Here is a 13,373-nt window from a genome sequence, read left to right on the forward strand (position 1 = left end):
CGGCTGTGCCTTCAGCTGCCTAGGTCCCAAGCTCTGGAATTCCCTCCCTAAACCTTTTCGCCTCTCTATCTCTCTCTCTCTCTCTCTCTCTCTCTCTTTTTAATTTTAAGACACTCCTTTAAACCTACCTATTTGACCTTTTGGTCAGCTGTCCTAATGTCTCCTTCTTTGGCTCGGTGTCAATTTTTGTCTGATTACGCTCCTGCAAAGCATCTGGGCATATTTTATGACATTAAATGGCGCTATATAAATGCAAGTTGTTGCTAATTTTTGCCGAATGTAGAAAGACTTATCTTGCTTATCAAAAGCCTTGTGTCCGGTTACATCTCTCAAACGTCTCAAAGTGCTTATCTCCAAAGAATTACGTTTTGAAGTTCAGTCACTGTTGGTATGTGGCTAAACACAGCAGCCAATTCATGCACTGCATGGTTCCACAAACAAGCAAATGGGGTGAATGGCCAGTTAGCCTTGTTTTTTGATTGTAGGTGGAATGCTGGCCAGGACACTGGGAAAACATACAGATGCTGACTGGCCAGCTGCGAATTTCCATAATTTTCTGTTACTTCAATGGTCCAGTTTCTTCAGAAGTCGGCTTAATTCTTCGTCAGAATAAATGGGCTTTTCTGACAAAAATCTGACCTCTAACAGGAAGTCATGGGTCGGTTATTAAGTAGGACTGAGCTTTCTTGAAAATTCCTGCTTTTCCTATTTTTCTTCCAGCTTTTCCAGATATCCTCTCTACGTGTGTGCCCCACCCATTTTTAGATGTTGTTGCCGAGAAACTGAATGATTTATAGCATCTGGGTGGGTGGGCAACATCTTGGTCAAGGGTTTCTCAACCGAGGTATTGATTTGGCCTTAACGGTGCTGAAGATAACACATCATTTGTCTGCTCACTGTCCAGTTCTGTCTATTTATCTACCTGCAGTGTTTTGAGTCTCTTGTTATCTGTCAGATGAATCATTAACCTTTCTGTGGAGGGTGGTGTAATCAGCCCTTTTTTCTTTTGGTAGTTTGCTCCCCCACTCTCCTGACAGCATTAAATTTTACAAGGTGCAATTCCATGGGCGCTGGCAGTCCTTGGGTATTGTGCTGACGTGGTCATGCTTCTTGGATGACAATTGTAAACAATTTCACATCGTTCACCTGACGAAGGAGGAAGCCTCCGAAAGCTTGTGAATTTAAAATAAAATTGCTGGACTATAACTTGGTGTTGTAAAATTGTTTACAAATGCTTCTTGGAGGGGGGGGGTGCAAAATTTTCTCTGCTGACTGTGTTAGCAACATCTTAAACGTAGCAAGATTTACTCTGCTCATTAAAGGAAATTGTAAAACAGTCTAAATGGATGTTTTAGAATGTTGCTAGAAACCATCCCACTACATTTATGAGGCCACTAACCCATAGCTAACGGAGGAAATTTCATTCTCTTTTTTTTCCCCTCCTCTTTTTCCAACTCAATAACAGTCAGGAGTGATTGCCCTGGCGGATTTTCTACCGTGTGTGTGTGTGACAAGACGAATGGTGCTTTATCCTAACACATCATTTGCATCTTCCTGTGGAAGTTGCTTATCTGGTTCACCAGCTGACCAGACGTTCACAAGTAGGGCCAGCAGCTTCTCAGTGAAGTCAGAATACCCTACCTTACTGAAAGGCACTGGGCATGAGTAAGGCTGCTACTCCAACTTGATGTGGCGATGCCGGTGATGGACTGGGGTTGGCAAATGTAAAGAATCTTACAACACCAGGTTATAGTCCCAACAAATTTATTTGAAAATCACAAGCTTTCGGAGGCTTTCTCCTTCGTCAGGTGAATGTGGAAAGCGTGAAAGCTTGTGATTTTCAAATAAATTTGTTGGACTATAACCTGGTGTTGTAAGATTCTTTACACTCCAACTTGATGCAGAGCTTTGAGAAACTAGCTCTTATTTCTGAACCACTAGACTGAAGATCACCAGTGTGTGTTGGCAGCAAAATCGACAAACAATATCAGCGCATTAAGATCTTCAGCTTCTCCCACTTGTTGTTTCCATGAACTTTGATGCAGTTGGCAGTGGAACATAGGAACATAGGAACAGGAATAGGCCATTCAGCCCATCGAGCCTGTTCCTCCATTCAATTAGATCATGGCTGATCTGTATCTTAACTGCATTTACCCGCCTTATTTCCATTACCCTCAATACCCTTGCCTAACAAAAATCTATCAATCTCAGTTTTGACATTTTCAATTGACCCCCCAGCCTCAACAGCTTTTTGGGGGAGAGTGTTCCAGATTTCCGCTCCCCATTGTGTGAAGAAGTGCTTTCTGCCATCACCCCTGAATGGCCTAACTCTGATTTTAAGATTATGCCCCCTTGTTCTGGACTCTCCCACCAGAGGAAATAGTTTCTCTCTATCTACCTTATATCCTTCTTAAACACCTCAATTAGATCATCCCTTAATCTTCTTCTGTATCCAAGGGAATACAAGTCTAGTCTATGCAACCTGTCCTCATAATTTAGACCTTTTAGTCTGGGTATCATTCTGATGATATTGATCAGCAGTTGTCTGGGTCCCACTATGATCCTTTCCTGTCAATGTGCATGGTGTTACTTTTGCAACTAGAAAGCAGGAAGCATCAGTCGAACAAAGAATTGAACTGGAATTCTGGGTTATTTTGTCTTGCATAGTCACCTGCCTTGATTGTAATCTTATGCCCTGAATTTGTTTGGCAACAAGATGCTATTGGCATTAAAAGGTACTGCATGAATAGCTCTGTTGTTGGTGCACTGCCCAGTGTAGAACCGAGCCAAACAAACTAGGAAGTTGCATCCCCGTGATCTCTTCAGGTCAACCTTGATGCCCCCGCAGGAAAATAGCCTATGACGGAGTTATTCAAACTGCAGGGCACGTGGCCCCTGAACCCTAGCAATCCGTCCTCAAAGCCCAGGCAACTCTATGCTTATAAGTTTTATTCATTGGTTTATCTTATTTGAACTTTATGGGCCTGGGGGTTTGGAAAAGGGCTCTTGCCTCACAGGCGGATGCATCCTAAATAAGAACACACAAAATCTGTCCTTATCAGTAATGGGTTGTTTGCAAATTAAGGGGAAATATTGATTTTTAAATTGTATAGGAGGCCCATGGGATCTATGCTACATACCTGTGGCACTCACTGTCCAGGCTTGTGACCAAAGAGCATCCACTTGGGGTGAGGCTCCATAGGCACCCATGGAACTGTTTTTTTGAGCATTAGTCAGTGCTTTCAGAAGAGCCGTAGTGGAAAATTGGAGGAAAAAATAAGATTGGTACCTATCCCTATAAACATGGAGCTCCCAATACAATGCCGGATGATGGGTGAATGGGGTCATCACAAAACGTGTTCCCTGAAGCTGCAGCAACCTCCGGCACCTCACCCAAGCATCTATTCTTCAACAGTGATTGTTCTCCGAGTGTTGAAGTGTGCGGACATCACGACCGAGCTGGAGTGTGCCTTCGCCTGAAGTCTATGCACACACACTTTCCAATAGGGGACTCCCTGGAGCCCTGGCTGGCTTTTCCAATCTATAGGGGGGGAAAAAGGCAACTGTAGTGCCCCCAACTACCCTGTAAGCTGAGTTCGATAACTTTTGTATTGATACTATTTCCACCTCAACAACAACAACTTGCATTTATATAGTGCCTTTAACGTAGTAAAACATCCCAAGGCGCTTCACAGGAGTGATCATCAAACAAAATTTGACACCGAGCCATGTAAGGAGATATTAGAATAGGTGACCAAAAGCTTGGTTTTCATGCTGTGGGGCTGTTTCCCCTGCAGGAGAGTCTAGAACCAGGGGGCATAGTCTCAGGATAAGTGGTTGGCCATTTAGGACTGAGATGAGGAGGAATTTCTTCTCTCAGTGGGTTGAGAATCTTTGGAATTCTCTACCCCAGAGGGCTGTGGATGCCCCGTTGTTGAGTATATTCAAGACTGAGATCGATAGATTTTTCGACTCTAAGGGAATGAAGGGATATGAGGATCGGGTGGGAAAGTGGAGTTGAGGTTGAAGATCAGCCATGATTAATTGAATGGCGGAGCAGGCTCGAGGGGCTGAATGGCCTACTCGTGCTGCTATTTCTTATGTTCTTCAAAGAATTAGGTTTTAAGGAGCGTCTTAAAGGAGGAGAGAGAGGCTTAGGGAGGGAATTCTAGAGCTTATGGTCTAGACAGCTGAAGGTACGGCCGCCAATGGTGGAGCGATGGAAATCGGGGTGGGCAAGAGGCCGGAATTGGAGGAGCGCAGAGATAAGGAGGGGCGAAGCCATGGAGGGATTTGAAAACATTGAGCGTTACCAACCTCACCCTCCCATGACTCATGTATGCCATTGTCACCTCCAGGCTCGACTTCTGAAACACCTTCCTATCCAAGCTCCAGCTCCACCCTACAGAAGCTCCAACTCATTCAGACATCTGCTGCTCATACCAAGTCCTGATCACCCATCACCCCTGTCCTTCCCTGATCTCCACTGGCTCCCTGTACTTCCCACCCCGGCACATTGCTTTCAAGATACCCTTCCTCATGTACAAATTCCACTGACCTCACTGCACTCTGGCTGTGCAACCAAATCTAACCCTACTTGCACCTTCTACCCTTCTGAATGTAGACTACTGTTCATCTCCTCTTCCACCATACGCCACCCTACTCTGCTTCACCATCGACAGTACAGCCACCTTTCTAAATTCCTCCACCTTGCTGCACCTCTCCCCACCGTCAAAGGATCCTCTCTTCAACCCCTTCTTGTCGTCTTTCTAAATTACAAGCTTGGTGTCCGACCAGTCGCTCCCTGAAGCACCCGGGACGTTTTCTTAATGTTAAGAGGGCAGTAAATAAGTAAAAGTTGTCGTGGTATGGCTTACAATGACACCTGAAGTTTTTATACCTTTTCCAAAAGTGTTATGATCCCATCACTGGTACGGTAATTCGTTCCAGAGAAATATCCCAGGCTGATAAGAGAAGCAAGGGAGGAAATAACGGAGGCTCTGACTGTCATTTTCCAATCCTCCCTGGCTACAGGCGTGGTGCCGGAGGACTGGAGGATTGCTAACGTTGTACCATTGTTTAAAAAGGGAGAAAGGGGTAGACCGAGTAATTATAGGCCAGTCAGTCTAACCTCGGTGGTGGGCAAATTATTGGAATCGATTCTGAGGGACAGCATAAATCGTCATTTAGAAAGGTACGGATTAATCAAGGACAGTCAGCATAGATTTGTTGAGGGAAGGTCGTGTCTGACTAACCTGATTGAATTTTTTGAGCAGGTACAAGGAGGGTCGATGAGGGTAACGCATTTGATGCAGTGTACGTGGATTTTAGCAAGGCTTTTGACAAGGTCCCACATGGCAAACTGGTCAATAAAGCAAAAGCTTATGGGATCCAAGAGAAAATGGCTAGTTGGATCCAAAATTGACTCAGTGGTAGGAAGCAAAGGGTAATGGTCGACAGGTGTTTTTGCGACTGGAAGGCTGTTTCCAGTGGGGTCCCGCAAGGCTCAGTGCTCGGTCCCTTGCTTTTTGTGATATATATTAATGATTTGGACTTGAATATGGGGGGCTTGATCAAGAAGTTTGCAAATGATACAAAAATTGGCCTTGTGGTCGATAGTGAGGAGGAAAGCTGTAGACTGCAGGAAGATATCAATGGACTGATCAGGTGGGCAGAAAAGTGACAAATGGAATTCAATCCAGAGAAGTGTGAGGTAATGCATTTGGGGAGGGCAAACAAGGCAAGGAAGTACACCATAAATGGGAGGATACTGAGAGATGTAGAGGAACAAAGGGACCTTGGAGTGCATGTCCACAGATCCCTGAAGGTAGCAGGACAGGTAGAAAAGTAGTTAAAAAGACATACGGGATACTTTCCTTTATTAGCCGAGGCGTGGAATATAAGAGCAGGGAGGTTTGTTAGAACTGTATAAAACATTGGTTAGGCCACAGCTTGAGTACTGCGTACAGTTCTGGTCACCACATTACAGGAAAGATGTGTTTGCACTAGAGGGGGTACAGAGGAGATTTTCGAGGATGTTGCCAGGGCTGGAGAATTTTAGCTATAAGGAAAGATTGGATAGGCTGGGGTTGTTTTCTTTGGAACAGAGGAGGCTGAGGGGTGATCTAATTGAGGTATATAAAATTATGACGGGACTAGATAGAGTGGATAGGGTGGACCTATTTCCCTTAGCAGAGGTGTCAGTGACCAGGGGGCATAGATTTAAAGTAATTGGTAGAAGGATTAGAAGGGAGCGGAGGAGAAATGTTTTCATCCAGAGAGTGGTAGGGGTCTGGAACTCACTACCTGAAAGGGTGGTAGAGGCAGAAACCCTCAGCTCATTTAAAAAGTACTTGGATGTGCAGTTGAAGTGCCGTAACCTATAGGGCTACGGACCAAGTGCTGGAAAGTGGAATTAAGCTGGATAGCTCTTTTTCGTCCTGCACGGACACGATGGGCCAAATGGCCTCCTTCTGTGCCGTAACTTCCTATGATTCTATCTCTGTTCGAACGACTGCAGCTGTGCCTTTTCAAACCATGAGTGGAAAGTCTGACGGAGGAATTTGGAACCAGAGGTTATGTTTTGTAATTTGAAACATTTAAGCCCTCTGGCAGGCGAATGACGTTGAGCCTTGATTGGAAAACACTAGTTGACGGCTGCCAATTTTGTAGCAGTCAGTTTATCTGACTGGATACAGACCTCAATCAAAGGGGAAAAACTCTGATCTATCTCAATGTGCATCTTGTGCCTCAGCTGTTTAACGATAGCACCATATGGTGCACATGCTTTGAGTTGGTGTTACAGTGTGAGGTAGTGAATGGTTCCTTCTTCTTTAAAAAAAAATATAATTTACCGTCTCTTTTTTGCATTGTTGGGCTCCCTAATGACGGGGTAATCTTACTGAGACACAGAAGCGGCAGCAATTTGATATAATCATTGCTTAAATGTACTGCTAGTTGGCACTTTGATCAGGCAATTGGAGATGTCCTTTTTAGTGCAAATTCATTGATCCTGAGAATCATTGTCAGCCCTGAAACGCGCACTTTATTTTTCACCCTCCGGGAAATCTCAAGAGTCTCTCAGTCAAAAATAATTTTATCTGAGGGATTTTCAATTGGGGAGGATTGACTGAAAATTCAAATCAACCCAACATTTTAATGTTGATTAATAATGTATGTAACACTTGCATGAATTGAAACATCAATGGGATTCTATTCACTGGAACTGTCACATTGTTCTAAATATTATAACGGGAGATCTCTCCGTACTTGTCTGTGTCAACCTATTCCATTCTCTTCTGAAGGAAGTGAATCATGGGGTACAGTACCGCTGCCAAAGCTTCATCCAAGTGACCATTGTTCACGTTGACCGGTTGTTTGGCTGTTAGACGACATCACTGCCAAGCCAAATCCTGCCTTAGCCTGACTGACACACTCAGATAGCTGCTTTTCTAATTGGGTCATCTGAAAGCAATCAGGAATGGGAACCCTCGCTGAATTCTACCCCCACTCTTTTTTTCCCCCCCCCCCTCCCCAACACCTTCCTCTCCTTAACCCAGGGCCGTGCTCCCACTTGGGTCCTGGCTGGGACCAGTGTGTTCAGCACAGACCAGTGTCCTTCCTGTTCTGGGTGGCGTGATACTGCACCAGGGGCTGCATTTCCCATCTGAGCCATTGGGGGAGCTTCTACCATTTTTACTGTTAAATGAATGGAAAGTGTAAGCAAGAAAGTGTCAGTGGGGTCAAATCAACCAAAGAGTAGCCAAACATAGGAACAGGAAAAGGCCATTCAGCCCCTCAAGCCTGCTTCGCCATTCAATTAGATCATGGCTCCATCTACCTGCCTTTGCTCCATATCCCTTGATGCCTTCACCCAAGAAACATCTATCGATCTCAGTCTTGAAAGCTCCAATTGTCCCCCAGCATCCACAGCCATCTGGGGTAGAGAATTTCAGATTTCTACTGCCCTTTGCGTCAAAAAGTGCTTCCTGATTTCCCTCCTAAATGGCCTAGCTCTAATCTGAAAATGATGTCCCCTCGTTCTTGATTTCCCTCACCAGAGGATATAGTTTCTCTGCAGCTACCCTATCGAAACCGTTTAACATTTTAAACATTTTGATGCGATCACCCAGTATCTTCTATACTCAAGGGAATAACGAGCCAAATTTATGTAACCTGTTCCCATAATTTAACCCTGTAAGCCCCGGTATCATTCTCAGAAGTTGGGTTTCTGATTTATTGAATACAATTTCAAAACTTGCCGGGGTGAGATTTGATCTCACGACCTCTGGGTTACTAATACTACTAGGCTATCGTACTCCAAAATATAGAGTCTGTTGTGATACAAGTGATTAAATTTTTTAAACGTTACCTACGTTATAACAGTGATGATGCTTAAAAAGTAATTTATTGCCAGCGATTTGCTTTGGAACCTTCTGAGCGCATGATAGGGGCCATATAAATGCAAGTTGTTTCTTTACTGCAAAATAACGCCCAGTGCATCAACAGGAATATGTTGGGAACAATTCGCTGTGTTTTTGTGTGAAGTATTTAGGAACGACAACTTGCAGTTATATAGTTCCTTTAACGTAGAAAAACATCACCAGGCTCTTCAGAGGTGAATTTAAAAAAAAACTGTGATGCTGAACCAAAGGAGGAAATATTAGGAAGGGCTTGGTCAACGAGGTGGGTTTTAAGGAGCACCCTAAAGGAGGAGAGAGGGGGGGTTTAGGGAGGGAATTCCAGAGCTTAGGGCCTAAGCAGCTGAAGGCACGGCTGCCAGTGGTGGAGCGATGGAAACCGGGGATGCATTAGAGGCCAGAATTGGAGGAGCGCAGAGATCTGGGAGGGTTGTAGAGCTGGGGGAGGTCATGGAGATCAGGAGGGGCGAGGCCACGGAGGGATTTGAAAACAAGGATGAGAATTTTTAAATCGAGGCGTTGCCAATCAAAGGAGCCAATGTAGGTCAGCGAGCACAGAGGTGATGGGTGATCCGGATGTAATAAACTGGATAGTCCGGTGGTGAAGGATAGAGTACTGGAGCCTGGTCTTCAGTTGCTTTCAAGCCTTTATTCACAGAGCTCCACATTACACCCGCTCCACACCCTAGATCAGATCTCTAATGGATACAAGAGAGTTCCCAATTGATACACACCACCTGAATACAATTAGCACTAATTGATATAAATCACATGGATACGATTAACGCAGGACTGGGTGTGAGTTCGAATACGGGCAGCAGAGTTTTGGATGAACTCCAGTTTATGGAGGGTGGAAGATGGGAGGCTAGCCAGGAGAGCATTGAAATAGTCAAGTCTAGTTGAGGAGGAGCTTGCAGAGATGGGGAGGGCTGAGGGTATGAAAGGATTTAAACACAAGGATGAGAATTCTAAATTTGAGGCATTAATAGACTGGGAGTCAGTGAGGACAGGGGTGAACAGTGAACGGGACTTGGTGCGGGATAGGATATGGGCAGCAGGAAAATGTTAGAACGCTGTTCGGATCTGACATCACAACCAAGCCCAAAAAACCCATGTGGGGATGGACCGAGAACTCAGCCTGTGACCTGAAAAAAGTGGCAGCCTGTAGCAGCTGCTTTCCTTGCCTCTGGTAGCGCTGCCTTGTTTATATTACAGTCATGTCCCCAGAGCCTTAAATGCTGCGTAAAATATTAACTGCTGACTGTAAAAGGTAGCCTTTGGAAAGTCGTTATGTGCCTATTTTTAAACTGCGAACGCTAACCTTCCTTAACAAAAGCAATGAGCCTTACTGAGAATAAATTAAACACGGCAGCCTGGTAGAGACTAGACTGGGCAGAAGGGATCTCAGTTCTTGTGGGCGGATGGCCAGTTTGGACATAGCCCTTCAGTGTTTATTTATGGCTTTGATTTCTAGATTTTTCTTCCCTTCCTTCACTTGCAGCACTGACTGTTGCCGCGGTCCAGGCAGCCCTCTGGTTACCCTCCCAAGTGTGTTTGTTTACGAGTTGAGACTAGGCGGTGGGCGCTGGCAGGTTATTTGACCGTGGAGGGCATCACAGCTGATCCTGTCCTCCCCTATTGTCCCCACATGTGCATGTTCCAACCTAGAGTTGGTGGACACCAGTCGGAAGTGCGAACCCTAGCTGATTTCCTTTCTGTCCTCAGGGCAAAGACTGATACTGGCGTACGGTTCCACGGACGATGACTGCCCCTCCCCCCAGGCCCCGTTCTGGGGGTGATAATTTTGCTAACTTAATAAAAAGAAACACAAAATCTGGATTTCCATTTCATCATTTGAAAAACACTGTGTGTTTACCCTGGAGAATCCATTTTTGCCTTTACTGTCGGATCTTTGTATTCAGACAGTGATTTTTTTTTTTAATCGCCCCTCGCCCTGGTTTTTTTGGTTATAGGGTTAAACTGGGCAAATGTTGGTCACCCCCACCTCTTATTCCCCCTCCCCCCCCCCCCCCCCCCCACCCAAGATTCATGGCTGCCCCAAAGCAGATTGAAGTGTTACTCAATTGAACCATGTGCTTTGTTTACAGCGCTGTGAACTCTGTCCCCACAAAGACGGTGCCCTCAAGAGGACGGATAATGGAGGTAGGTGGCAAACTGGTGCAGAGAGTGGCTATGTAAATATATTTTCATGGCTCTCTTGCGCTCGCGCTCTCTCTTCCCTCTCGCGGGCGCTCTCCTACCCCCCACTGCATCCTCCATCTCGTCCCCACCACCCCAAGTAATAAGAGAATGACTAACCTCCCTCTCGCCTGTAACATGCATCAATAGCTCACTCTCGCGCACAATACTGTGTGGGGGCTGTTTTTGCAGCCCACTCAACCCCCCCCCCCCCCCCCCCACCCCACCCTCCCCCGCTTGTTGCTCCTTGTGCCTCTGGTCATTGAGGGCTTGCAGGATATGGGATATTGATCGAGCTAAGATTCAATGATGTCCCTGCTCCTTTTCTTGCTTGATTTAGAAAGGCATGCCTATGCCAGGATGGCCCTATAGCTATATATTTTTTTTTCCTTTTTCCTCTGAGGAAGTGGCTGGCCTCACTTGGCACTGACTCACAGAGATGTGATTGGAATTGTATGAGGTATGGCAGGCGGGCCCGATTCCTGTCGTGGTCAAGTAGCCTCACCAGCAATCACTACCTCAACTCACACGTGATGAATGGCCACTTTCCCCAAGTATAGGAGGGCTTGTGGATCCAAACGTGGCTTTGTGCCATCAGGAGAGTGTGGAGGAGGAAGAGCAAAGTCAAAAACATCTGACTTTGGAAGACCTTACAGTGCTTGCTATAGTGCAGCTGTGTTCTCAACACAGCCTGTCATGCAAGCTTGTCTTCCGTTACTTGAGGATCACATCTGACTGCATAGACTAGGCTTATATTGCCCTGAGTATAGAAGATTAAGGGGTGATCTAATTGAGGTGTTTGATGATCTTAAAGGAGTTGATAGTTTCTCTCTATCTATCCTATTTTCTCTGGAGCGGGAGTCTGGAACTAAGGGGGCTAGAGCTAGGCCGTTCAGGGTGATGTCAGATGTCAGGAAACACTTCTTCACACAAGGGGTAGTGCAAATCTGGAACTTTTTTTTTTCCCCCCAAAAGCTGTCGAGGCTGGGGGTCAATTGAAAATTTCAAAACTGAAATTGATAGATTTTTGTTAGGCAGTGGTATTAAGGGATATGGAACCAGGGCAGATACATGGAGCTAAGATACAGATCAGCCATGATCTAATTAAATGATGGAACAGGCTCGAGGGGCTGAGTGGCCTGTTGTTCCTATGACTGGTTTAAGAAAGAAAGACCAGCTTCAGCTTTGACATAACAACATGGTCAGCAAGTTGTGCTGGAGTTGTTCAAACTGACTGGGCCTGATACAGATGTCGCACAGCGGCCCAAAATGGCTGTTATTGGTACAATATAGGCCCAATCCAATGGGGGAGAGGGGAAAAAGAGAGGAAAAGCATAAATAGAGAGTTTGCAGAGAGATTGTTGGCCTTGGCTCAGTTGGTAACATTCTAACCTCAAAGTCAGAAAGTTGTGGGTTCAAGTCCCACTCCAGAGACCTGAGCACATAATCTGGGCTGACACTCCAGTGCAGTACTGAGGGAGTGCTGCACTGTTGGAGGTGCTGTCTTTCGGATGAAACGTTAAACCCGGGACCCTGTGTGCCCTCCCAGGTGGACGTAAAAGATCCCATGACACTCTTCGAAGAAGAGCAGGGGAGTTCTCCTCGGTGTCCTGGGCCAATATTTATCCCTCCCACCAACATCAAAAGCCGATGATTTGGTCATTTGTTTCATTGCTGTTTGTGGGATCTTGCTGTGTGCAAATTGGCTGCCACATTTCCCTACATTGCAACTGTGGCTACACTTTTTTAAAAAAAAGTACTTCATTGGTTGTAAAGTGCACCTTGCGGTTGTGAAAGGCACTATATAAATGCAAGTTCTTCCTTTTTCTTGTAAAGTAAGTACAATAACATAGGAACAAGAGTAGGCCATTCAGCCCCTCGTGCCTGCTCCGCCATTTGATAAGATCATGGCTGATCTGTGATCTAACTCCATATACCCGCCTTTGGTCCAAATCCCTTAATACCTTTGGTTGCCAAAAAGCTATCTACCTCAGATTTAAATTTAGCGATTGAGCTAGTATAAATAAATGTCGTCTTCCTGCTTTTTCTTTCTCCTGTTTCCTGTGTGTAGGTTGGGCCCACGTAGTCTGTGCTCTCTACGTTCCTGAAGTACAGTTTGCCAATGTTATCAGCATGGAACCCATCGTGCTGCAGTACGTGCCCCATGAACGCTTCAATAAGGTAAGGACTCTCCTGCTACAGGCGACGAGGGATATGGCAGTGTTGTGATGTGCGGTTTCAGGCTGACCTCGTTTCTATAACCCTTATATGGTTGCCATCTGAGGTAAATAAGAGTCTTAAACTATAGACCAAAAAAAGTGGAGTTTAAAAATTTCACTCGCCTTCAACTACTGTTTTCTCTTCTGTTTGTTTCCTCGCCACACAAATTTCTCTTCATTCTCGTCAGATTTTCTCCCCATCTCTCTTTAAAGTGCTGACTCTTTTTGGGGTATTTATCCCTGTAGCAATGTCACTAAATCAATTGATCTGGTCGTTATCTCATTGCTGTTTGTGGGAGCTTGCTGTGTGCAAATTGGCTGCCGTGTTTACACATTACAACAGTGAGTATATTTCAAAAAGTACTTGATTGCCTGTGATGCGCATGAGGTCGTGAAAGACGCCAAATAAATGCAAGTATTTCTTTTTATGGATCTATCAGGACCAGTCGCCTTCTGTTGCTTTGTCCCTGTGCCCACTGTTTCCATGTGAGAGCCTTGACCGGGATCGTCGGCTGGCAGCCAAACCTGACCCTGT

The 13,373-nt window shown here is 45.4% G+C and overlaps 1 protein-coding gene across 1 annotated transcript in view; it reads left to right on the forward strand.

The window, feature by feature from the left end:
- The window catches only part of LOC137299846 (protein AF-10-like), a 123,359-nt gene that overhangs the window by 4,519 nt on the left and 105,467 nt on the right, over positions 1-13,373 (forward strand). Inside the window, 2 exon segments of the mRNA XM_067968778.1 lie at positions 10,529-10,583; positions 12,691-12,800. Coding sequence (XP_067824879.1) covers positions 10,529-10,583; positions 12,691-12,800 — 165 coding nt within the window.

This window comes from Heptranchias perlo, chromosome 30 (genome assembly GCF_035084215.1).
Source record: "Heptranchias perlo isolate sHepPer1 chromosome 30, sHepPer1.hap1, whole genome shotgun sequence".
Classification (NCBI taxonomy): domain Eukaryota; kingdom Metazoa; phylum Chordata; class Chondrichthyes; order Hexanchiformes; family Hexanchidae; genus Heptranchias; species Heptranchias perlo.